Source organism: Podarcis pityusensis (genome assembly GCF_964106645.2).
Source record: "Podarcis pityusensis genome assembly, chromosome: 12".
In the NCBI taxonomy this organism is placed as follows: Eukaryota; Metazoa; Chordata; class Lepidosauria; order Squamata; family Lacertidae; genus Podarcis; species Podarcis pityusensis.
In genome coordinates, this window is record NC_138037.1 from 52,853,843 (window position 1) to 52,881,267 (window position 27,425).

At 43.0% G+C, this 27,425-nt stretch overlaps 1 protein-coding gene across 1 annotated transcript in view; it reads left to right on the forward strand.

Moving 5' to 3' along the window:
- The window catches only part of BMPER (BMP binding endothelial regulator), a 177,280-nt gene that overhangs the window by 26,177 nt on the left and 123,678 nt on the right, over positions 1–27,425 (forward strand). Inside the window, exons 3-6 of the mRNA XM_080975869.1 lie at positions 12,047–12,146; positions 22,200–22,282; positions 25,018–25,108; positions 26,602–26,684. Of these exons, the coding sequence (XP_080831995.1) occupies positions 12,047–12,146; positions 22,200–22,282; positions 25,018–25,108; positions 26,602–26,684 (357 nt within the window). The remainder of the gene's footprint in view (positions 1–12,046; positions 12,147–22,199; positions 22,283–25,017; positions 25,109–26,601; positions 26,685–27,425) is intronic.

Here is a 27,425-nt window from a genome sequence, read left to right on the forward strand (position 1 = left end):
CGGGTTGTGTAGCCGGCGAATTCTGGCCCGGGGCTGCTGCTGGGCCATCCCCTCCACACCCAGTCCAGGACCCGGGAGATGACCCTATCTTTCTTGGAATGGTGTGCAACTTCTTGTGCCTGAATGGGGCGGTCGGGAAGCAGCTCCAGGCTCATAACCTCTTGTGCAGGTGCTGGGTCAGGGCCTGTTTCCGGTAGTGGTAGCCTGCTGAGGGCGTCCGCATGGCCCATCGCCTTCCCAGGTCGGTGAATCAGTGCATACTGGTAGCTGGCAAGGAAAATTGACCACCTGAGGACGCGAGGAGACAGCACTTGGGGGGTCTGCTTTTCGGGGGCAAACAAGCCAAGCAACGGCTTGTGGTCAGTCACCACGGTGAAGGGCCGCCCGTACAAGAAATCATGGAATTTTTTTACTCCCTTTACGATTGCCAGACCCTCCTTGTCGATTTGCGAGTAGTTCCGCTCGGTTGTGTTGAGTGTCTGGGAAAAGTACGCCACCGGTACCTCTCTTCCATCCGGGAGTTGGTGCCCCAGGACAGCTCCAATGCCATAGGGTGAGGCGTCGCATGCTAGCACCACCGGCAGCCTCTCGTCGAAGTGTGCCAAGACCGAGTTTGAGACAAGCAAGTCCTTGACTGCCTGGAATGCGGCCTCCTGGCGCTGGCCCCACACCCAAGGGGCCCGCTTGTCCAGGAGTCTGTGTAGGGGCTCCGCTACCGCCGCCTTGTGGGGAAGGAAGGAATGGTAAAAGTTCAATAGCCCCAAGAAGGCCTGAAGTTCAGTCTTGCTCTTGGGCGCTGGGGCATCACAAATGGCCCGTACCTTGTCCCCAGTCGGGTGGACCCCTTCTGCGTCCACCATAAATCCCAGAAAGTCCACCTGAGGCACTCCTAGTAGACATTTTTCCCGCTTCACCTTGAGACCCGCCGTCTGGAAACGGTGCAGAACGGTGCGGAGGCGGTCCTCAAACTCCTCTGGTGTGGGGCCGGCAATCAACACATCATCGAAGAAGGGGGTGACGCCAGGAATCCCTTTAAGGAGAGAGTCCATTATATTCTGGAATATGCCTGGTGCCACGCTGACACCGAATTGCAGCCGCTTTACCCTGAACGCTCCTCTGTGCGTCACAATCGTCTGTGCCTCTGCTGTGGCCTCATCTACTGGCAGCTGTTGATATGCTTGGGCCAAGTCCAGCTTGCCAAATATTTTCGACCCAGCCAGGGTGGCAAGGACATGGCTGACCACTGGCACTAGGTATGCGTGGGCCGTGAGGGCCTTGTTTATGGTACATTTGTAGTCTGCGCAGATGCGGACCGAACCATTAGGCTTGACGGGTGTGACGATTGGGGTTTCCCAGGGAGCATTAGGCACCGGCTCCAGCACTCCTTGCTCTACGAGTCGGTCCAATTCCTCGTCTATACGGGGTTTCAAGGCGAACGGGACCCGGCGGGCCTTGAGCCTGACCGGTCGTACTGCGGGGTCAAGCTGTAGCGCAATGGGGGGGCCCGTATACTGTCCCAATTTCCCATCGAAAACCCCTGGAAATTCCTTGCATATGGCGTCCACGTCCACTTGTAAGCTAGTGTGGTTCACCCCGGTGACAGCTAGCCCCAGTGGTCCAAACCATGCCAATCCCAGTAAGCTAATGTAGGGGCCCTTGACCACAAGCAAGTCCAGTTGCCGCGTCCGCCCTCGGTATTGCACCCTGAAGGTCCCCACCCCCATTGTGGGGACCTTACGTTTCTGGAAGTCCCGGAGGGTGAATGGGGCCGGCCTGAGTTTGGGACCCCCAGTGGGACACAGTTTCCTTAAGGTCCTTGCCGAGATTATGGATAGAGTTGAACCCGTGTCAAGCTCCATGCGGCATGGGGCCCCCTCTATCTGTACCTCTACATAAATTTTCTCTACGTTGGGGTGGGGCAACTGGTATACCTGGAAGTCCGTGAGCTCCGTCGAGTTGCCTTGGTGCGTTGGGCCCCGGGACCTGGGGCTCTTGGATTGGTCATCTGATGCCTGGTGTCGGGTGGGCCGAGCCCGACACACCCGGGCGATGTGTCCCGATTTTCTGCACTGCCTGCACTCTGCGTTGCGGAAACGGCAGGTCCTCCTCTCGTGACTCTCCCCGCAGCTTGCGCAGTTCCCTCCTTCTCGTCGAGGCAGCTGTGGTCTGTGCGCTGCTTGAGTGCGCTGCTGTACTCGGTGCACCTCCTCCCTGTCGGATCCTGAGTCGTCGGTGAGGTCTTCATGGTGGACCCTCGGTTGGGATGGCAGGCTCGGCCGTGCCTCTTGGGTCGACCTCTCGGCAGCTTCTGTTGCCAGGGCCTCCTCCAGAGCGACCTGGAACGTTAGGTCCTTCTTAGCGTAGAGGCGTCGTTGCAGCTTCTCATCCTTCAGGCCACCGACGAGGCGGTCACGAAGCATGTTCTCCAGCTCTGAGAAGTTGCAGAACCGGGCGGCTTGGCGGAGAGAGGTCACAAACCCAGTTATGGTTTCCCCAGGGGCTTGCCGCTTTGCGTAGAAGGCATTTCGACGAGCCACCACTGAGGGCTGCGGCGAAAAGTGCCCCTTCAGCTGTTCCATTATTGTTTTGTATGGAACAGTAGCGACGTCTTCAGGCGCAAGGAGAGCCCGGGCGATTTCAAACGTCTCCTCTCCGCAGACGCTGAAGAATATCGCCCTCTTCTTGGCGTCTTCTTCGTCGGTGACCCCTTTGGCTTCTAGGAGGAAGGTGAAACGGGAGGCGTACGCTTCCCAGTCTCCAGATGCTGGGTTGAATGGCGAGAAGCTGCTGTTGGCTGCCATTCTGAGTTCCTTGTGCCCCGGAGCTGAAGCCTGGATACACGGTGCGAGGCAGCGGTGCGGCAGTTGGCGGTGCTGCGGTGCTGTGTGTGGCAGTCAGCTCAGCGGGATCCCATCCTCGTCGCCAGTGAAATATACTCAGAGTCGCAAAGTGATTTCATGCTCTTTATTCAGCTCATAGTGGTGAGGAGGAATGAATAAATGTCCCCTCACAGTATCTGCTTTATATACATTATTTACACAATGGGCTGCACATGATTGGCTAATTCTGGAATTCTACTGTAAGCCAATCAGGTTGTGGATTCACTTCTATCTGGAGCAGGATTGGGTGGTTCCTGCCAACCAATCATACTGCTGCATTGTTCTAGGACCAATCAGACTGCTGCATTCTGAATCCTATTGTTCTAGGACCAATCAGACTGCTGCCTTTTGGATCCTATTGTTCTAGGACCAATCAGACTGCTACAGTTTGGATCCTATTCAACTCAGTACATAACACTTTGCTTTGATTAATATCTCCTTTGGGTCAGGGTGGAATGCCAAAGGGAGTAATAGATGTTGGCAGAGACCCCTCGTAGCCGATCTGTAACACCATCCATACTTAGTATCAACAATGCCCTGCTGCTCTGGGCACTGTGGTCCTTTCAGCCTGCAAGATTCAGGGCCAGTTTTGGCACGGATGCAGCAGTGCTTTTGGAATGGTTCCAGCTGAGATGCGCATATAGCAAATGCAATGTCGGAACCGAGAATTCACTGAATTTACTTTAAAGGAAAGATTCGTCGGCACGATTCAGCATGGGGATGGTACCGTGGCAAAGTTGACTTCACTATGCAAGGAGTTTCACAAGAAGAGCACCGTTACTGAAAAGTGATGTTTTTCTTCACCACTTGACGTGCCTTCAGGTGGTTACAACAACATGAAGCAGGACCTCATGGATAGCTTGGGCAGGTCCTGAGGCAAAGATGTTTAGGCTGAACAGAGATTTATCCACCCACCCATTCATATTTGTAACTCAGGAAAAATGTAGACATCTAACATGCTGTAAATTGCTTAGAGACCTTTGGGTAGCAAGCAACTAGCAAGTCTAAATAATAGTAGATTAGCAAATGCAATAAATGATATAAGCCTAGGCTTGTACAAAATGCTTCATGTGCAGTGTGTGAGCATGATGATTCCTCTTGTGCTCTTTAGAATACATACCCATGTGAAATGACCCAATGAGATCTTCAACGCTATCCAGAATTTTGAGCATATATAACAAAGGGTAGATTATGTATTTTCCAGATTTATTGAAGTGGCACAGGAGAAATATTTTGAAAAGCTGCATGACACTGAAAATACAATACAAGGCTGTTGAAAACATCTTTTCAAAACAAGAAGAATAAGAAAACACAGCTGGAATGTAACACTGGAAGTGAAATTAGCATCTTGAGAATTAGCATCTGTGCTCGTTGTACAAGCTGTTTTCCCTCTGCACCTTATAATCAAACCTTAGGCTCAGAACACAGCAAGTCAAGTTATTCTAGAGTGCTCCCCACATTCCCAAAAGAAAGCACAGCTCCTGTTCCAAGCCACATGCCTGTTGAAGAAAGCAATTCTTAAGAGTGGTTGATAGTTTCTTTTTTCTTTCTTTTAGCTGAGACGCAATAGGGAATCCTTTTGGAATTTTGGCAGCTGACCTAAAACTGTGGTTTGGAACAGATCCTGTTCCAGGTCTTTGCCAAACATTTTCGATTAAAAAAAAAAACTTTTCATGTTGGCATTTTATTTTACTATACCATATGACTTAAGATTTTTTTTTTATTATTCCTGATATGATTTGTCATTATAATGGGCCTTTTATACACAGAGCTCTTTGATGGTAGGTAAAATATAGGCCATGCTTTGGGGATGAATAAATTATTGGTGAGGCAAGATTGCAGAACAGGCAACATTGAAGTCAGCCTCTGTTAGGTTTGTCTGCCTTGTGAATGACTTGACGCAAACTTTGATTACCACAGAAAATGAAATTTCAGTCCAGTAATTCATGATAAGTAAAAGAAACTGGCTTCTAACGAAGTGATCAGATCTCTCTTGTTCATTATGTATGTCAAAGTTTGTTGCTGGGTTGCATCTCTCACATCTAGAGCTGCACTCTAGCATAACCAAGAAATTAAGCAAAGAAGGAAGCTCTGTGGAAAGAAATGAGCTTATATCTCAGGGCCTCCTGTGTAACAAAGTGAATGGGGTACAAATTGGCAGAGATTTAAAAACCTGCTTTCTTGTAAGAAAGGGGTGTCAGCAGAACTAAGGGGGTATGTGTAACCTTCACCCCAATAAGTATTCATGAATAAACTTATTTACTTGCGTAGGGTATTCTTCTTCTTCTTCTTCCTTCTTCTTTGGCGATCACTCGTAGCCGAGTAAGATTGTCTTCCATAAACACGGTTTTAACAATGAGTCCGTAAGTGACTATGGAGGCCAATTCTGGATCCACACATACTTCCACAGTTGGGGACATTGGTTTCCAGGCGGGAGTTGATCACGATGTGGCTTTGCCAAGCATACCTTCCTCTTAGCACATTTCTCCTTTGCATCCTGAGTTCGAGTGTCTTCAAAGCCTATGACACCTTTGGTAAAGGCTGTTCTCCAGTTGGAGCAGTCATAGGCAAGTGTTTATACTACATTTTTTTTAGATTTGCCTTGAGAGAGTCTTTAAACCTCTTTTGTTGACCACCAGCATTACGCTTTCCATTTTTAAGTTCGGAATAGAGTAGTTGTTTTGGAAGACGATAATCAGGCATCCGCACAACATGACCAGTCCCAACGAAGTTGATGTTGAAGAATCATTGCTTCAACACTGGTGATCTTTGCTTCTTCCACTACACTGGTATTAGTTTGCCTGTCTTCCCAAGTGATGTGTAAAATTTTTCAGAGACACCGTTGATGGAATCTTTCGAGGAGCTGGAGTTTATTCATTGATATGGACCTGGTTGGGGAAGGAATGTATATTTGTGAACAAAGCACAGATGTGCATTTTGTTCCCTAGCTGTCTATGGGAGCTCCTTCACACTCCTTATCTCTGAAAATGGTAGTTCTTTTGCTAATTTTACAGAAGAAATTGTTCTGATCCTCTCAGCCATTGGCTGGGCTGCTGCGAGACTATGGAATGTTCTTAAACATTTTAATTGCTGAGAGGGAGAGCTTAGTGATAGGTAGTTGACGAAACAATGCAGCTTCTGTGGACAAATTGGAAGATTAATTTGGTTGACTGAAACCTTGCACAGGGCTTCAGGATAGGTGTGTCTGCTAGGTGGAATATGTAAGGGGAGGGACTGACAACAGCAAGAATGCTGGAGTAGTTGAGAAACTATGTGAAATAAGGCCAGGAATGAGGGCAACTCAAGAGAAATGAAGTTCCTAATACCTGAGAGATGTGGCAGAAAGTATTTGCAGTATTCTCAGAAGTGGGGGCTTTAAGGGAAAGATAAGTAGAAGGGTTGGATGAGAAAACAAGCTGGAGAAACAGGAGGACTCTAAGAAAGCAGAGAGGAAGAAACTAAAGAGGTAATTTACAGAGATAAGAGTGGGAAACAATCAGGACGGTGGGATGGGGTGAGGTGGGAGCTGTATGTATTGATTTGAAAATCTCTAGGTGTAGGCCTTTAGTAGATAGAATTATCCAATTGACTCTTCCGAGTAACCCCAAATTCCTTATTTTCAGGCAAGTCTGAGATTCTAGGATAAGCCCTGAATGTCTGGCTAAGTAATCATAGTGTAATTGCATCAATTGTCACTCTGCATTGGTTTTAGAAACACTATCTTACTCTCCCACCCACCACTTCCCACCTCATCCTGACTGTACCCTGCAGAATTATCAGGGAAGTTCTCTTGCACAAGCCACAATGAAGTGAGCGGGAGCTTCTCAGGAACCCACTACTATACCATGCACAGCAACTGTTAACTTCAGAGGGAGATCTTCCTCCCAGTCCTCAGGTTTCTTTTTTAAAAAAACCATCCATGGTCTAATATTTATGATCTCTCCCGGTGTTTATGCATGAAAACTAAATTTAAAAAACACCCAGATGTGAATCTGTAAACCATCTGTTTAAAATAACTGTTGTGCATGACTGTAATTACATATTATTTATTATGAATCTTGGGATCCTATTATGGATTTTGCCTGACTCCTAGCTTTATGATTTATAAAATGGTTTATATATTTATGAGCAATATGTCTCTTCTGTACTCACGGATGCCAAAACTACACTGCTGTCCTTTATTTTTTTTTAATGACAAAAGAGGGGGGAAATCCTCTCCTCCTTGCCTTATAAAAAAGTTGGCTTCCGAAAGTTGCAGTCAGGCGGGGTCCCCCCCCCCCCTTTGAAGGAGCATTATCGACAGATCTGTGAGCTTTCAACAGCTTCTGAAGCACACTGTAGACAATGTATAAAGAGTTTTGGCTGTATTGGCTTTTCTTTATTTTTGTCCCTTTTTTGCTGCGAGTTAATGGCTGGAAGAAAGTATTGAAATGATGCACTTTATGGTTAAAGAAACAACTGGAAGCAACAGATTTCCCAGTTAAGGCTTATTTGACCAAGTTACTCTACTCCCCCTCTCGTCCCCTACAAAGAGCAAGATGGATTTCACTAGACTAGTGGCACCACTTAAGAGTGAAATTTTGGGAGGCGGATTAAAACAAAAAGCAACAGAATTGTTCCTTGTTTGATGAGGTTTTATCTTCTTTCCTTACAATCCATACAGGGCCTCGGAGACCTGCCTTTTACAACAGTAGACTACAATAGACCAAACAATGATTTACCAACTCTGCTTAATCTGAGGGGCAAGATAAAAAAAGGGGAGGGGTGGAATGATTATACAGAGAAATGTCCTTTTCCTCCACATCAAGTTTTACTATTCATGACATTTCTGAAGATATAGGCTACATGGTATGAATCATGTTAGACCATAACACTTTTCAAAGGAATATTCTGGAATGGTTTAAGGGTCATATCTAGCTGGAGCAGAAAGCAGGCACAACTCCAAAGGTTTCAGTGGAATTACACATGCTTGTTTTAAGAGATGAATATTCAGCAGATCTTTTGAAGTATAGAATAGGTAATGCAATATCTTCCTTGAGCCAACTGTGTGCTGGCAGAGACTCATGCAGGTTTTCGACCTGTATAGACCTCTTCATCAGGCAGACAGCTTTTTGTTTTGCTTTTTACCTCTATTATAAAACAATGCTCCATTACGTCTGGAACTTTGACAAATCCTTTTGGCCAGAAAGGAATGGTAAAATAGTACATTGGTTAAGACCACAATGTTGCATGTAAACTTTTGAGCTACACAGGACATTTCCTTGTGCTGGATGTTTCAGTTCATTTGAAGCGACTGAAAAATTCACTTGTAACCTGGAGGGAGGGAGTGTGAGTTGGCCATGGGGTGAGGTGGGGTGACAGCCAGGTAGTAGCGGATGCATAATTAGGGCTTAGGCTGGACTGGGAATTGATTTGCAAAAGAAGTGGGTGGTGAGAAGAGACTTGAAAGAGGAGGGGAGGGAATAGAACAATTGCATGGATATTAAAGTGGGAGAATGAGACAAAGGAGAAGGCTTGGGGTTTTCCCCCATATGAGTTTTTAATACAGCAATTCTAAGTGAACAGTTGTGGGAGCATCCTGTATTTTCATGGTAGTGCCTCTATTTCAGGGTACAGAAGGGAATTGCTAAATGATTCAGGTCAGGCGAAAGCAAATACAGTACCTCTTCACACAATGCATGGTTAAACTATGGAATTTGCTCCCACAATACAGGATTAGAAAAATATGTGGAGGATAAGGCTATCAGTGGATACTAGACATGATGGGTATGCTCTGTCTGGACGAGATAACTGTTAGGTGGCTTTGTAGCTGGTTGACTCATTCATCGACATCCTAGGAGAAAAGTGGCAAGTGGGGTGATACAGGGTTCTGTCCTGGGCTAATTGTTCTTCAACATATCTTTATAAAGGACATGGATGAAGGTTTTGAAGGGATACTCATCAAATTTGCAGATGGCACCAAAATGGAGGGGTAGACAATGCTGCTGAAGACAGAATTTGGATTCAGTATGACAAAAAGATTGGAGAACTGGGCCAAAACGAGCAAAATGAATTTCAGTAGGGATAAATGCCAGGTTCTGTACTTAGGCAAGAATAACCAGCTGCACCAGTATAAGATGGGGGGCACCTGACTTGCCAGTAATAGATGTAAAAAAGCTTTAGAGGTCTTAGTAGACTACAAGCTTAACACGAGTCAACTGTGATGCAGCAGAAAAAATAGCAAATGCCATTCTAGGCTGGATCAATAGAAGTCTATTGTCCCACTGTATTCTGCATTGGTCAGACCACTCCTGGAGTACTGTACAGTGGTACCTCGGGTTAAGTACTTAATTCATTCCGGAGGTCCGTTCTCAACCTGAAACTGTTCTTAACCTGAAGCACCACTTTAGCTAATGTGGCCTCCTGCTGCTGCCACACTGCCGGAGCACAATTTCTGTTCTCATCCTGAAGCAAAGTTCTTAACCCGAGGTACTATTTCTGGGTTAGTGGAGTCTGTAACCTGAAGCGTATGTAACCTGAAGCATATGTAACCTGAGGTACCACTGTATTCAGTTCTGGGCACCACAATGTAGGAAGGATATGGACAAGCTGGAACTTGTGCAGAGGAGGATGACCAGGATGATCAGGGGTCTGGAAACTGAGCCTTATGAGTAATGGTTGAGGGAATTGGGTATGTTTAGCCTAGAAAAGAGGAGGCTGAGAGGAGTTATGATAGCCATCTTCAAATATCTAAAGGGCTGTCACATGGAGGATGGAGCAAGCTTGTTTTCTCCTGTTCCAGATGCTAGGATCTGAACCAATGGCCTCAAGTTCCAAGAAAAGAGATTCAAACTAAACATCAGGAAGAACCCCAAACTAGCTAGTTGTTGATAAATAAGCAAATGGGCATGGGCTTGAAATCCCTGTGATTTGAGGAAGGGCAGTATAGAAATGTAATAATAATAATAATAATAATAATAGTGACTCTTAAATGTGTGCTGATAACTTGGTTAGGTTTTTTAAAAATAAAACTGAACACATCTCTTAACATAGGCAGCTTTTCTGCATTTTAAGTTTGAATATATTACTTGAAGCTTGCTATGAATCTTTACTTACATGGAAAAATCTCTCTGCCCCTCTTTCTTAAATGGTGCCCCATTAAAAGACAAATTTTGGCCCTGACATTACTTAGCCAGTTTCCTAAATGTACACTGTGCTTGCACTGAGCCCATTCGGAAGTGCAGGGGAGCTGTATTGGTGAGCTGGAGTCCACCTAACCCAGATTTATGACTAAGTGTTTGCAATTGTATACTTGTGCAAAAGAGCCAGAATAACACAGGACTGAATCATTCTGACAATAGACAGTATTCTTACAGCAGCTATTCCTCTGCTTGAGAACTCAAATTCTTCCTGCTCATACTTTATAGTCACTGCAGTTGAAATAATTGCAGATTTGGCTTGGTGAGGGAATAATGAATCATAGCTTATAACAAAACATTGTCTGCACTTACTGCAGAAGGAATAAGATGGCGTAGGATAGCTGGGAAGATACACCCCCGCCTTTTAAAAGCCCAAATCTCCTCACTTTGAGCTAACCTTTAAACGTACCTTGGCTTGGGCCTTAGGAAACAATGAAGCTCAGAGGCTCTTCATGACTTCATTTTATGATTGACATTCTTCCTTCCCCTTTGATTTCCCCCTCCTTTTGGGGGTCTCTAATTATGCCATATGATCTGCTAAGTGGACGGTGGCATCTGGCAAATGAGCTTCTGTGTCATGTAATGGACCAAACCAGTAATTATAGGTGGGGCTTTAAGCAGAGGCCTCCCCCCCCCCCACTTTGCTGTGTTTAAGGAAGGAATTTCCAGTAGTAAAATGTTATTTCTAAAAAAAAAAAATGGTGCAAGGCTAGGGTGGGGCCGAGTGGTAGGAGATGCTTGAAGATCAGAAGATTGTCACCCATCAGTTTTGTTATTTATTACCAGTATTACTGCCTTCACTCAGTTTTCCTCGCTGGAAGCAAACTGAATCACAGCAGGAAGTTCTCTCACACTGCTGCAGCCACGTAGCCTTGAATCAGGTCTTGTACTGACAGTTTGAGATCAGTTATTAGATTTATTTATTTATTGTAATGTAAGGGGCACAATTCAGGCGAAATTAAAACACAAAATTAAAAATAAAAACTCCTTTCTGTTTCTGTAGCGCCCTGACCTGCTTGCAGTGGTTGTTTGCAAGAGGAAGGAGAAGCCAGTTCATCGGGGGGTTTAGGGTATCTTACTTCCCATCACCTTCTTTCCTAGCTCAGTGCTGTGATGAGTAGAAAATTAACGCTCTCTTCTCTTCCAATCCCTGAAGATCAGAGAGAGCCGTGTCTCTGCCACCATAGTGCTAGGCTGTAGAGAATGTGCAGAGTGATCACACAAGCTAGATTGGCTCCTGCTTTCACTTGTCCATTGCTGTTTCTAGCATGTGGCCCTGGGAGGTTTGGCCAACAGCAAATGTGGCCCCCAGTCTGAAAAAGCTTAGTCACTCCTAATTTAAACCAATGAGACTTGAAAGGGCATAATGTTTATTTGACCATGCATTTATTTAAAGAACTTTTCCTTTCAGCATTACTGCTGCTTGTGTTCCCTGGATTGTGTCTTTGGTTTGCAGTTTTATTGTTTGTTAGAAAGAAAGAAGTTCATTGAAGCCATCTTTGTCTTTATTTAGTTTGGAAATTCAGACTTTCATTTTTTTAAAAAAAACTAACTCTACTATGCAAACCTGTTGAATAGTCGTGGCTAAATATTTTTGTTCGCACAAGGAAGTCCAATGCCAGGTATTCTGAAGTCCCAGCTATAGTTTACACAAATATTATCATTTCTACAGTATACCAAAAAGTAACATTAGTATGAAACGAGTCACATGTTTCCTTTGGCATACCTTTATCTAGGTTCAGTATCCTTTTTAAAGTTGCCACCACTCCCCCTTTCTCCCCAGTTTTTCAACTCCCTGCTGATGCATTTGTGTCGCAAGAGGGAAAGCATCTCTGTATGAAGAAGGGGTATAATGTCCTCTCTGTATCCCAAAGATTCCTTGTGGAGCAGAGGGAAATTTTTCTGAATCTGACTTCATGGTGTGCTACCTTATTGGGAGAAAATGGAGACTGATGCTGTTATTTTGCTCTCCTCTTTTCCTCCCCACAGAACAAGGAAGTGACATGCAAACGAGAGAAGTGCCCAGTGCTTTCTAAGGAGTGTGCTCTGGTCATAAAGCAGAGAGGGATGTGCTGCGAGCGATGTAAAGGTGCAGTGGACTTCATGCTTATCTCTCAGTTGTTGTTTTTTTTTTTTAAGTTATTGCATATATATTTGACAGAATAAAGCCCAAAGCTCTACAGAATTTGCCCACACTGTTAAGTTGTGGGTGAACATATCAGACGACACAGCGATTCTTCAAACAGCTCTTGTTTATTCACAGGCCAGGACAGAACTGAACTGAAGGGTTCAGTCAGCCTGCTTATATAGAGCTCCAGTACAATGTAACTGTAACAATTTTCTAAAACTATCCAATCACTGAACATCACTTTCGATCCCTTATTTGCATAACTATCTACAGTATCCCCCTGCTGGCCCAGGGTGAGAACTTCAGTACATAACACACACAGAAACACATCCAGCAGTAGAGAGAAAGGTGGAACTGTGTCATTCACCCAGCCCTTGTCCAGCTGAGTCACTACAGCAACCCAGGGTGGCAAGGATTTATTTTTTTTTATAAGATATTTATTAAGCTTTTTTAAAGTATTACAATAAAAATGAAAAAAATAACAAAAATACAAAATAAAAAAAGTTAAAAACACACAGATTTTCCATTGCTTGTTTTCCTTTAGCTTGTTTCCCGGACCTCCTCATACCTTCCTTTTTTGTATTCCAGTTCAATTTGTTGGTTCAGCAAATCCTTACCCTCTTTATTTATCCTAATCTTTAGTCTTAAAATAGTAACGTTAAATTTTTACCTATTAACAACCCATTTTTCATCATCCCTTAAAGCATTACAGCTGGAAACCACTTAATTTCTATCCAACATCATTCTAACATTCATTAATTTTACAATAATTCTGTAGATAGTCTTTGAATTTCTTCCAATCTTCTTCCACGGACTCTTCTCCCTGGTCTCGGATTCTGCCAGTCATTTCTGCCAGTTCCATGTAGTCCATCAGCTTCATCTGCCATTCTTCCAGGGTGGGTAGATCTTGTGTCTTCCAATACTTTGCAATGCGTATTCTTGCTGCTGTTGTGGCATACATAAAAAAAAGTTCTATCCTTCTTTGGCACCAATTGGCCGACTATGCCCAAGAGAAAGGCCTCTGGTTTCTTCAAGAAGGTATATTTAAATACCTTTTTCAGTTCATTATATATCATTTCCCAGAAAGCCTTAATCCTTGGGCACGTCCACCAAAGGTGAAAGAATGTACCTTCAGTTTCTTTACATTTCCAACATTTGTTATCGGGCAAATGATAAATTTTTGCAAGCTTGACTGGGGTCATGTACCACCTGTATATCATTTTCATAATATTCTCTCTTAAAGCATTACATGCCGTAAACTTCATACCTGTGGTCCACAACTGTTCCCAGTCAGCAAACATAATGTTATGTCCAAAATCTTGTGCCCATTTAATCATAGCAGATTTCACCGTTTCATCCTGAGTATTCCATTTCAACAGCAAGTTATACATCTTTGACAAAATCTTAGTTTTGGGTTCTAACAGTTCTGTTTCTAATTTTGATTTTTCCACCTGGAAGCCAATTTTCTTGTCCAAATTATATGCCTCCATTATCTGATAATAGTGAAGCCAGTCTCGCACTTTATTTTTTAGTTTCTTAAAACTCTGCACCAGGGTGGCAAGGATTGGTGGTGACGCAGCAGCAGCGGCAAGGTCAGCATGGTGCAAACCTGCTGGCAAAGCCAATCCGGTGCTCCTTGCCACCATACCCCTTCTCCTCTCCTTCCTGGTACGCTGCAGAAATTGGACTGGATGGAGATCAGGGTGCGCCGCAGCCCCAACCTTGCTGTGCACTGTGGCACAACCACTGCAAACGAGTTTGTTCCTTTACCTGCCTTTTAACTAACAGGAGGCATGAAAATGATAAATCAATACCTTCCCACTAATTGTTAAAGTGGTGCCAACCATGCCCTCAGTCCACACCTGTCTATTATTGGTGGCATTACTGTTGCTGGTGTTATTGCAGCATGCATTGTCTCTTTGAGCTGGTTCTTACAACATTGGTAAGCCAAACTATGGCTTAGTGAGACCTTCCTCATTTTATCAATAGGTTTGATGCTTCTGTAATAACAATTACTGGTCATTGACCATAATAAAGCGATAAGATACAGAAACAGTTCATTTTGTTGGCCAATCAATTAAATTATCTTTGAAAGTTCTAATGAATCACTACAACTTTTAAAAGCGCTAGGTAAGATTTCCAGAGATGTGAATGATTCACTGAACATTTTTCACTGTGTATTTGAAGGATTGCATTTAAAACAAAAAGGCACGTTTTAAATAGAAAAGCAGTGAGAGTAATGTAGAATAAATCTGTTTTAAATAGAAAAACAACAAAAAGTTTTCTGACAAGTGCTCCTGACATGCATGGAGTAACTTAAAGGGGGGTATGTTGATGGGGAGCTCTGAACCCCACAACCAACACAAACATAATATCAATATACAGGGGGGAAACACAAGAGAAAGAAAACAGAATATGCTATAATTCTGACAAAACAGATGTGGTGGATATGGATGTGTATTTTTCCTTGATGAATAAAAGCATTTGATGGCTGATATGTTTATGCACTTTTTCTGGCACGCAGCCTTGTTTTTCTGAGTGTGTGCCCTGCTAGACCAACCTGAATCCACCAATTTATATAAAATGCTGGCTTTAAAACAAACAATCAAACCTACAGTTTGCAGCAGCACCTTTTAAGAAATATGTAAACTGAAATTGCATACATTTAAAATTTACTAATGGGTCTCACCCTGGCTGTTAATATAGTCTGTATTCATGTACCTTTAATATCTCTGGGTATTGGTTGCTCCCGTTTATTAATTGGGCCCTAAGCATCACACCGCATTGAAATTATGTCCTGCTAATCAGATGCTTCATACGTTCAACTTACTATATATCTCCTTTTTTTATTGAAAGCATTTATATCTTGCTTGTATTATGCAACCCAAAAGAGGTTGGTATAATCCATCAGTGACTCAATTATATTATGGATTCTGCCAGTTCTGGGTGTTTCCATCCAGAAACATGTAGCTATCTGTTCCCATTCTTCAGTGTAGTCGCGTGTTTACAAGAGGGGTGGCCTTCTGGATGTTGCTGAACAACAACTCCCACCATCCTTGGTCATTGGGCACACTGACTGAGGCCGCTGGGAATTGTAGTAAGCAACATCTGGAGAGCCTTAGATTAGCCACCCCTGGTCTAGGGTTAGATTTCATTCTTTGGTTTCATTCTTTGCCTTTGGGGTAACTGATTAAAACTGCCAAGGATGTCTCATAATTACAGCCAGAGTATCAAGGCTGGGAAGGGAATTTAGCTACAAGACAGAGGAATTCATGTGGTTTTGGAGCACCTCACATACCTAGAGCAATTACAGTGTGGCAGGCTTTGTGTAAGTAGTCGTTCATCCAGCCAGTCACTAAGGAAGACAGCTACTTTTACAAAATAATCTAAATCAGCTATGTTCTAGATGCTGAACTACAGACAGTGCTATTGTCAGTAGAAGGGATTTGACATATCTGTAGATTTTGTCACTATGGCTGGCGAAAGCAAAAGTTGCAGCTTTGTTAGTGGCCTTAGACATCACCTGGTCTTCTTTAGATTCCTCTTTGAATACCTTCTTTAGCATGACTTTGAAAACATGGGTAGATGCACAGACGCCCATTAGGCAATGCATTCTGTTGTCATACTGTATTGTAGCAAGGACTCACTTAACCAAGATTACCCCTGAAACCTGTTTTCAATACAAGGCTTATCCCTTGTGCAAGAGTATGTGAAGTAACCATTCTGAAAGAGTTGCTTAAGCATGTGGAGAGTGAAATGTTCTTGGTGGTGGAGCAACCACAACCAGCCCAGACAGATTGAGATGTCTGGAAAAGGCTTCTAGTTGCGGCACATGATTTCCAGGGAGTCATAGGTCATACCAGACCTCCTTTTTAGAAATACGGGCCTCATGGGGTTGGATCCAGACTAAACTGCTGTTAGGCCCCATTGAAATCAATGTGAAAAGTTAGTACAGTAATGACTGATATTAAGTCCCAAAGGTTTCAGCAGGAACTGAGTGCAACTAACTAAGCCCTTAGTATTGAATTGCTTTCCTAACAGGAAAACAATATTTGTGCAGACCTTTATGTAATTCTATAGAAAGAGTTAAATCATGAATTTTTGCCTCGTTTCTCCTACAGTTGTAGCAGTAGGGCAAAACATGCCTTTTCCCTTCTCTCATTTATTCAATATATTTAATCAAAACATATGAGATCACGGATTGTTATAGAAATGGATTTGGCAGTCTTTCCTTATTTAGTTGGACGGAGATATGTCATTTTAATTTGGGTCTGTCTCCATCTATAACAATATGTATTTGCTTTCTGAATAAGTGTTTGTTATTAGTGGATTGGAGATGGATAAGGTACGTTTATGATAACTGTGAGCCATACTCTGTTCTTGTTCCCAATGCACACCTCCCATTGATGTCAATATGAGTGCAGGGCAAAGATCACACCCTAGATCTGTAGAAGGATGACTTTGGAAGTGGTCTCTGGTTATCTAATCCAATGCCTTCTTTGGCAGGATCACCACAGATAAGAATGCCTAGTCTTTGTCCAAGGGCAACCACCATGGTGTCAAGTGATAGTTTAGGATCACAACCATTTCCTTTCACTCACTGCGCGATAGCATTTTACTAGTTGTTTCTCTTCCCAGAGGTGGCCCAGGGACTTCCCACAGGGGAGTGTTGGCAAATTCACTAAACTACAATCTCCAGGATTCTTTAGCAACAGCTAAACTGATATAAAAGGGACGCGGGTGGCGCTGTGGGTTAAACCACAGAGCCTAGGACTTGCTGATCAGAAGGTCGGCGGTTCGAATCCCCATGATGGAGTGAGCTCCCTTTGCTTGGTCCCTGCTCCTGCCAGCCTAGCAGTTCAAAAGCACGTCAAAGTGCAAGTAGATAAATAGGGACCGCTCCGGCGGGGAGGTAAACGGTGTTTCCGTGTGCTGCTCTGGTTTTGCCAGAAGCGGCTTAGTCATGCTGGCCACATGACCCGGAAGCTGTACGCCGGCTCCCTTGGCCAATAAAGCGAGATGAGCGCCGCAACTCCAGAGTCGGCCACAACTGGACCTAATGGTCAGGGGTCCCTTTACCTTTACCTTTAAACTGATATAAAATCAGCATGCTTATTGTGCGAATATACCTTCACAATGTCTGTGGCATGCCCCTAAAAAACAACAACTCCTAAGTTTTGATTAATGTGACATTTGCCTTTGAATGGAATTTTATAATTTCTAAAGACACACTTTCTCTACATGGTGAAAGTTAGGGTAAATTCACATTGCCTTTCTGCATTTCAAGCCACATTTGCACAGAACTGTTTGCATCAGAGAGAGGGCAGTGATGTTTTCACTGGATGCACATGAATTTATTGGGCCCCCTCTTTGGCATTCCCCATGGAATGCCTACTCATTAAACTGTCATCTGCATTTGCGTTCTCACCTGCACCTGCTGATGACTGTTAGTCTATGTTCACATTACGACTTATTCTGCTTCCAGTTGTCTATGATCAGATCAAAGCTGGTTTGAGAAAAACCCCCGCATCCAACAGCAGTTTTTTGTCAAGAAACTGCAGGATCGATATGGATTGTGACTAATGCCATGGGAACACAATGCCAAAAATTAGCAGTGGGAACACACTGGATGCTGTATAAGCTGTAATGTGAACAACTCCCGCCCGGAAACCTATGTCCCCAACTATAGAAGGACGTGTGGATCCAGAATTGGCCTCCACAGTCACGGACTCATTGTTAAGACCGTGTTCATGGAAGACCATCTTACTCGGCTACGAGTGATCGCCAAAGAATAAAAGAAGAAGAATGTGAACATACCCATAAATACTTTATGCATACACATATTGTCCTGCAGGTGTGGCTTACACCAGTATTCAGTCACTGCTTTAGTGAGAGCAAGTGAGCAGAATGAGCAGGTCATGTGGCAACGCAGGAGGTGGGTTCTGGTAAGGGCAGGTGAATCTTCCTCTTTTAATAGTTAACTGCTGTAAGAGAAGCTGGCATTTAACTTTAATTCAGAAAGAGGTGTGTTAAGTCGTGGGTGAACATATCAGACGACACAGCGATTCTTCAAACAGCTCTTGTTTATTCACAGGCCAGGACAGAACTGAACTGAAGGGTTCAGTCAGCCTGCTTATATAGAGCTCCAGTACCACGTAACTGTATCAACTTTCTAAAACTATCCAATCACTGAATGTCACTTTCGATCCCTTATTTGCATAACTATCTACAGTATCCCCCTGCTGGCCCAGGGTGAGAACTTCAGTACATAACAATGTGTATCTCGTCTATAAGAAGTTTGGGTAACTTTCCACAGTTCTGCATAGCCGTGTACTCCTCCTTCTTTTCAAATGCCATTAGTTCTCTATTTCTGTCATGCACATATATTGTTGTTGGTTTTTTGCTGCTGGTGGTGATTTACCATCCATTCAATGCATGCACAGTTGAAATATACCTATTTTCCCCCCTCCAATGAGCATGCTTGAGTACCAATTCCAAGTGCCATGGGAGGGGTAGCGTATTAAGACATGCAACCTCAATATATGCCAACTCCATCTAAAAGATGGAGGGGGGCTTTTAAAGCACCTTGTACCCCAATTCTCCGCACCCCCATCTCCCAGCTTTGAGAACTAACTGAGACTAGTACTAGATTGCTAGCTGAGATAATCAGAGAAGCCAACTTGAAAGATTATTCCTTGAGCACAGTTGCTTTTATCTTTACAAGTTAATAAATCATGTTGTTCCTTAAAAAAAATTTTTAAAAATCAGAAGTTTGCTTTTTTATAGAGGAAGCAGCACAGCAGTATCTACTTCCCCTTTCACTAAAGTTTTCGTCCGGCATGGAACTTTAAGGCTGCTTCAGCATGGTGCTAGTAAGCAGTCCTTGAATGGTGAGGCATTCACTCACAGACTTAACTCACAAAGCAAATGTCTAGGGAGTCCAGTTTTTGTTCCGGTAGTGCAAATATTGCAGTGCTCCTGTGCTCCCAGTTTGGCTGAGTATAGAAACACACATACACACACACTTCTATCCTGCGCTTTTGCACAGGTCAGGGATGGGAGATCTCTGGTCCTCCAGATATTGCTGGACTGCAACACAGACCGCAGCCTTAATGTGTGCAGCTTCCTCTTGACCAATGCTGAAATGTAAAGATTTCTTCATGATCCGTCCTTAACCATGATTTTCCAGTGCTGGCCACAGAGGACCGCTACCCTGCAATTTGTAACCAGCTTCAAATTCTGGTTGGTTTATGTGGGAATCTTAGTTAATATCAATGCGGACATTATGATGAACATGTTAAACAGTACGGTGGGAGGTTGGGGGTAATCTCCTTGCAGTCTGTTAAGGGTTATGTCTGTGCTAGTCCTATTAATGTTAGGTTATTACAAGTTTTGCATCAGTAAAATAATTTAAGAACATTTTGGGGCTTGGCCAGGCAGTGCCTTTGATTTTAATATGTTACAAAAATATGCAACAATGCATTTACAGTGGTACCTCGGGTTAAGAACTTAATTTGTTCTGGAGGTCTGTTCTTAACCTGAAACTGTTCTTAACCTGAGGTACCACTTTAGCTAATGGGGCCTCCCGCTGCTGCTGCGCAACCAGAGCACGATTTCTGTTCTCATCCTGAAGCAAAGTTCTTAACCCGAGGTACTATTTCTGGGTTAGTGGAGTCTGTAACCTGAAGCGTCTATAACCTGAGGTATCACTGTACTATCCTCCGTGTATAGAATTTGCAGCTCTTTTAACATGGTCTACATATTAATGTTTATGAAATACAGATGCTTTTTTTTAAGGGGCATTGTTGGGCTGTTTTTATATTTCTGCACTAGTTTGTCTGGACTTTCCTCTGAGGAACAATTTATCAAGAATTAAATATAACATGTCCTTGAATGTTTTTCTCCCTCCTGATGTTTATTTTTCATGCCAAGAGAAACTTTAAAAAAGGAGTAAGGAGTAAAAGAAAAAGAATTAGAAAAATCCACCATAGGAAAAGGGGATTATGGGGCCAATATACAGTATGTTACCATAATTTTTCCCTCTTGGGAGTATAGGAAACGACCTGCTTATAAAATTCCTGCTAACTTAAAATAAGCAAAAATGCCTGGCGAATTCTTAGTTTTGAAACGACTGTTTTGAATGAAGTCTTTAGGGAAAGAGTGAGCAGCTTATGTAGCAACCTGGTGCATCAATGTGTTTCATAGGCCAAAGTGGGCAAGTCTCATTCATTTATATTGCAATATTAGAAACATGGCAGATTCCACACTACAAGGAGTAATGGGCATCTTTCACTGTTTCTTCAGTATCATTATTTAGAGACATCTGTGCTAAAATGTAATAATAGTTGCCTTTGGAAGACGCTTATATAGGAGCCCTGGCCTTTACTTTCTGATAGTAAGGATTGTTGAATGGACTTCCTCAGAAGTTGCTGGACTCTCCTTTTTTTAATGATGAAAGGAGGTGGCAATACGAGGCAGGAAAATGTTTCTCCCTATGGAATCTGATTTTTTTTTTAAAAGAATCAATGGTGTTTTTTAAAATGCCCAAGTGTAAGCTGTTCAGAGAACTTTATGTATTGAGGTGGCATACACACATATCATAGGGATGTGGGTGGCACTGTGGGTTAAACCACAGAGCCTAGGACTTGCCGATCAGAAGGTCGGCAGTTCGAATCCCCGTGACGGGGTGAGCTCCCGTTGCTCGGTCCCTGCTCCTGCCAACCTAGCAGTTCGAAAGCACGTCAAAGTGCAAGTAGATAAATAGGTACCGCTCCGGCGGGGAGGTAAACGGCATTTCCGTGCGCTGCTCTGGTTCGCCAGAAGCGGCTTAGTCCTGCTGGCCACATGACCCAGAAGCTGTACGCCGGCTCCCTCGGCCAATAAAGCGAGATGAGCGCCGCAACCCCAGAGTCGACCACGACTTGACCGAATGGTCAGGGGTCCCTTTACCCTTTACCTTTACACACATATCATAAATAAAATAAATGAAATGAATTAATGTGAATTTACTGTCTCACTAAAAACAAAAGAAATGTTTGAACTTCATGCTTCTTCTTTTTCCTTAATAAAGTACAATGCAGTAGTCTGAAGGTTAGAAGTAAACGCATAGCCGGTACAAATTGACAAAGTGCACTTGAAATGAAAGTGGTTTGGCCTTCTGTGCTGAGCTTTAGGAGTACGTTGGAATGAAGCCCGTGTTTCCTCCTCCCCTTTGATTTAATCCAGAAGGTTTCTTCTCCATCTGGAAGATAAATAGTATGAATGGTCTTAATGCTTGATTATGGTGTAATGAGCAGGATGGAAAGCAAGGCCTTCGCAGATATCTCTGAATGTGAGGAATTCAGTAATTGCTACTTTCCGTGCCAAATATGCTCTGTGCTCAGTCATGTAGCAGGTGGAATTCTACCTGGCTGAATAAACTTGCCAAAGTGGAAGACATTTACCATTCAGGCGGTTTTCTGAAGAGTCCTGCATTAAGCGGTTTAAGACAGTACTTCTCTGCGATTGCAACTCTCTTGAACAGAGAACACGACCGAGAGACACAATACGAGGCTTGGAAAAATGCACAAGAACGTTCTTGCTGTTTTCATGGGCAATGCCTTTTATTTTAGTAATGGCACGTTACAAAAATACTACTCCACTTCCCCCTTTAGTCTCCTCGTTATCCAATACCTAAAAAGAGGTAATTACTATAGCTCATCCAAACCACCATTGGCTCACACCTCTTTCTTTTTCTCTGTCTTTGTGTTAGGGTTAGATATCAGCCAGCCTGCATGTTTTCAGTTGTATTTTCTGAACCATGACGATGAGAAACTTGCTTTATTTTGTAAGTGGTAACATTTTTGTAGAATGCAAATTGTGCCTCCGATAACAGAATTTCCGTGGAATGCTATACCTCCAGAACTGTAGAAATTAGACAAATTAGAAGGAATGTGGTGGTTTTTAGTGGGTGGGTGTGGATTAGTAAAATAAAAAGAACTGCTCTACTCATTTAATTTTTCATTTTCCTTCTAGGTTGCAGTTTTGAAGGAAAATCATATAACAGCTCACAGTCATGGCAGGTCTCAGACAAACTATGTATCATGAATCAGTGTCAGGTAAGGAATAGAACTCAATGATTTTGTTTTTTAAATCTCAATTTAAAAAATCTAAGTCTCAAGAAAGGGAAAGATTGTGTTGATTCATAAAGTGAAATTATCATGGGTTGGGAATTAAATGAAGACTCTGGAGGTAAGTAAAGAATGGAAGGCACCATTGGTATATGGGCATTGCTGTATATAGTCGATTGCTCGGACATTTGCCTATGAAAATAGCAAGAAAATGAAGATCTCCCCAAGGAAAGATTCAGGGCCTTCTGTGAAAGCACTTTTAGACAGAGCAATGGATTCAAGATGTTAAAGGAGTGGGGTTCTGAAAGTCTGAAATGTTTATATTAAATATGAAACTAGCCTTAGGCTTCTCTACCCCCAAATTGTAACATGGTATGTATAAATGTTACTTGTCCCAAATTCCTTCTATGTCGTGTGTAGCAGAAGCCAAACAGTATATCTTTAGTACTTGGGCTTTGTTTGAGTGTACATTTGGTGGATACAGAACAGTGAAATGCATGCCAGGCTCCCAGGCTTCATTAGATTTAGGTAGGATCCAAAGTGCGTATCGGAGGCCAACAAACTGCAGCTCAGTCTGGACAAGGCAGAGGGTGGGGTTGCGTGTCTGTCCTGGATGGTGGGTCGTTCAGCCTGTTCTAGGTGGGGTTGCATTTGCCCTAAAGGATCAGTTTTGCAGTCTGGAGGGAGACGTGTCTTCTTGGAACTGGTCTTGTCTTTGGAGGTCCAAGTGCCATTGTGGCATGAAGCATGCTTCTCCAGCTAAGGCTAGTGTGCCAGCTGTGACTGCTTCTGGATAGAGAATGTGTGTGAATGAGTTGTGTGGCTATCCATGCTCAGGCAGCATCCTGCTTTCATTACAGGAACGCACTGTATGCGGAGCAGGTTTGGACTCAGGGACTGCATTCTTTCATGTGAGCCTGCCCATGCATTAAGTTCCACTACTATCGGAAAATGGCGACTGGGGATATATACCTTTTCTGTGGTGGTTCCTTGGGCTCCCTTTCACCAGGGACAAGCACTGAATCTCCTGTTTCGTCAACTGAAGAAGGGTTGAGCCCTCACCCTTTTTATTCTCCCAGGCCTTTTATTTCTTTAATTTTAAACTCTGCCTTTTTCTGGCCATGTTCCTGCTCTTTTGTTTGGTTAAAAAATGTGTTTAACTCTGTTGTTGTTGATTTGATTTCATACTGGGAGCCGCTCTGAGAATTTTTATATTGGAGAACAAGATATCAAATATCCATTTTTAAACCTTTTTTTAACAGGGGGCTAGATCTTGAGGTCAGGAGCTCATGTCACATGAGATGTGTGGCCGTGGCCACAAAAGACAACTGTGCATTTCATCCCCTGTCTGCCATGCCTGTGGTAACATGCCCATATCCTGATCGCACTGAGTTGGGCCTTTCCCTGTCTCCCCATGTAATCATAGGCTGCCACTTGTGGACAAGAAAACCCGCAACACCGTGACATCGGGATATGAATAAGTTGTCCCAGGCATTCTATGGGGAGAGGGAGGAATTAAATGCACACTTGTGGTTTACATGAAATGCAAGGTTGCTCTTGGGGTGTGTAGTTCTTGCCTGAGTATACTTGTCATTTTCAGGGCCCAAATGCAGAAATGGGTCATTCTGCTTCCATTTAAAGCACTCAGATTTGGAATTTGTTTTTAAAAAGTACCTCCCTTTCTCTGTGCTTAGGAATGCAGATAGAGCCATCAGAAAAGAGCAACCTGTGCACAGAGATCCTGTCATCCTGTCATTTTATTTACTAGGATTTTGACTTCTGGAGCAAGGAGTGCAGGAAGTGATCATTTACTAGACCCCTATCAGCAGAAGCATCAGAGATAAGAGGCTTCCATTCCACAGGAGGAGAACCTTTTATCTCTTTTCATAAGCCCCTTTCCTCCAAGGAAGTAGGGTGGGAGGAATGTCTTTATCAGGTCTGTTGCAATCAAAGCGTTATTTTAACGTTTCCTGTGTCTTAAAGGCTTTTGAGAAGAGTGGCATCGTTTTTTCCTCTCAAGAAGGTTTCTTGGTTTCCTACCTCATAGTTGAATCTAGCAAGTGGAGTTAGGCAGACTCAAGTACTATTTTACTTTTGGATTAATCTCAGTTTGGACCATTGTACAGGGAGACAACAACAACCACAGCAACTGTTTTTTTGCAAGGTTTCCCTGAGCACACTCTGAATATCAGATGTGATCTGCAACTCATCCCGATTCCAGTCCTTGCCCAGTGGTCCACATTAAATGAACTTTGTAAATAAAAACAAAAACAAAAACACATCATTGAATGCCTTCCATCTCGATCATAGGTCTACCCCTTTGTCATCAAACAACAGTGCTATTTTTTGAAAATGCAAAAATCCAGCATAAATTGATGTGACAAAGTGTCACCTCAGGTTGGCTAGGCCACTGTGCACTTTAGTGATGTTAAAGAGCACCTCTCGTCTATTTATGAGTATGTATGAATGTTGTCATATAGAAAAGTAATTTTTAAGTGTAGCTACATTACTGAGATGTGAAGTACAAAATCTGATTTAAATTCTGTATGTTAAAAAATGCCTTAAGATTCTGATCATTCTATTAATTTTTTATCACTATGTCCATTGTGCAGATTGCTTATATAATATGTTATTTATTTCTGTACCTCCCTTCCATGTGTACTCTGTGCTTTACTTTAATTTTTGGATTGTAAATAATTGTTGGTTTGTTGTGCTCTTGACAGGAAGGAGTGATAACAGAATCTGAGATTCACTGCATTGTTCATTGCAAAAACCCTTTGAAGCAGCCAGGAATGTGCTGCCCCACATGTCCAGGTAAGGTTTCAAAGAGACAGTGGTATACAAATCTAAAATGCATTACGTTCTGTGGGTCAGTTTTTAAGGTGGAATACGAGGCTCAGAATCCAGAGCCCTGGTCCATCTAGCTAAGGGCTGTGGTCTCTGACTGCCTGTGAGAAGCCTTCCAGGGCCTCAGTTAGCTCCGAGGGTTGGCATTGTTGGGCGTCTGCCACAACCCACAACCCTGCAGTTGGCTCACTGTGGTGGACTGCTGCTAATTTATGCAGTTACTGTTTTATGACTATAGAAAAACTAAACCAACTGCAATAAACAGAATCAAAATCTACCCCTCTCCTCACATCTGTACAAATAAAAGAGACATCAACAGATCTTGCCTCACTGAAAAGAGATCACAAATGCTTGAAAACCCTCTAAAGAGCCAAAAACCTCAGGAAAAAAGGAAACACTTTGCCTCGTGCTTAAATATAGATAAAGATGGGGCCAGGTGAGCTTTCTTGGGGAGAACATTCTATAAGTTTGGAGCCATCCTCTGGACCTCTCATGCAGGGGTCACATGGATGGTGATTGCAGGGTCCAGGTCAGTTCACGTGGGGAGAGGCGGTCCTTGAGGTGTTGTGGTCCTGAGCTGCATAAGACTCTGTGGGTCAGAACTAGCACTTTGAACTGAGCCCGGAAACCTAACTGGTCGTCAATGCAGTTGTGCCATAATTGATGTTCTCAGTGAGGCCTCCCCTCCATAGCTGCCAATTCATACCCTCCTCCTCTTGCCTTGAGGGTGGTTTTATGGGTTGCACTCATAGAAAGAGCAGAATTGAATAGACAGCTGACACTGGCAATGAGGAGGGAAGGCCACTCATGGAAGGAAGGGTCCACTCAGAACATTGTTCCCAAGCCCCCCACGAAACATGGAGCTGGCACTGGCTATCTCTGTGTTTGCCCCTTTCCTGGCACCACACTTTCCCCCATCCTTGTTGCTGTTAAAACAATAGTTTATATGGAAAGCAGAAGCAAAGCAGGCATTAATAAAAAAAATTCTTGTCCATGAACAATCTCTACCTCACTTCCTCATCTCTAGGGCATCACATTGATTTCTTCTTCAGTGTTCGGTTTCCGCATGACATAATCAATACCTAATTGTGGCAGTCAGTTAGGATTACAGAGTTCAATTTTTCTTTTCATGTTTGTTAAAATCTGAATTCCTAAGATGTACAACACATTACTATGAACTTAATGCATTTTAATTAAGTTCCTCGACCTTTGTGGTTATGAAGATAAGATTTAAAATGATAATGTGGTGTGCCCTAAAGGCTTGGAAATGAAGAGGCAATTAAGAGGAATTCCCATACGTGCTCCTGTTATTTTAGATAATGATTTTATCCGAAACTACTATTTGCAAACAGTTTGGGCTACTAGTACTTTTCACACATTGCATTTATATTGCAGCTCAACTGCAAGAGAGATCTTATGCAGATATGAGCCAAACTTATTTTCTCTTTTTTTCCACCCAGGTTGTACATTTGAAGGTAGACATTACCGTGAAGGTGAGGAATTTCAGCCTGAAGGGAACAAATGCGTCACGTGTGCTTGTGTTGTAAGTTTTTAACTTTGTATCAATGCACATGATAATATAACAGCATTATATTAAATGAAGTGGAACTCAGATTCTGGTAGCAAAAGCATTACTTGAACATTTGTGACATAATCTGAGTTTTCTGTTTAGAGCAGACATCACTTGGTAGATAAAGAACTGAATTAGGTGGTTCAAATTATTGGTTGGTTTAGGAATTCAGGCTTGGCTTTTCCTGGCATAAACGGTATTTGAATATTTGCCAGTTGGCATGTCGCCTCTCCTTTCCTCTTCCTGCCCCCACCCCATCAGTCAGTTGGTGCTCCATGGAATTGTGTACAACAGCAAAAGTTTGTCAAGTCCCATACATGTCAATAGTTGCTTATGATGGTAAAACATTTGTTTTTTTAAAAAAATACAGAGTATATTGGAATCATTTGCTTTCTAGAAAGCAGAACCATCTTAACAGTTGACCAACCCTCATATAGTACTTGCTAATTTGAGATTTGGTTCTACACAAGCCTCTGTATTAGGGATGATTCAGTTCCCCAAGGAGTGTGCGTTGCTATACAAACTGGCGTGCTTCCAAGTGGTCAGGCGCCATAAAAAAATTTGGAACCATCCAGCAGAAAGAACTGGCATAGCTGTGCATGATGTGTGTACCAAATTATGCACATGTTAACATATGAAACCCAAAAGAGAGATACTGTGTAGCATTACAGGGTGGAATGTATTCATGTCTTATAACATGAAAACAGTTTTTCT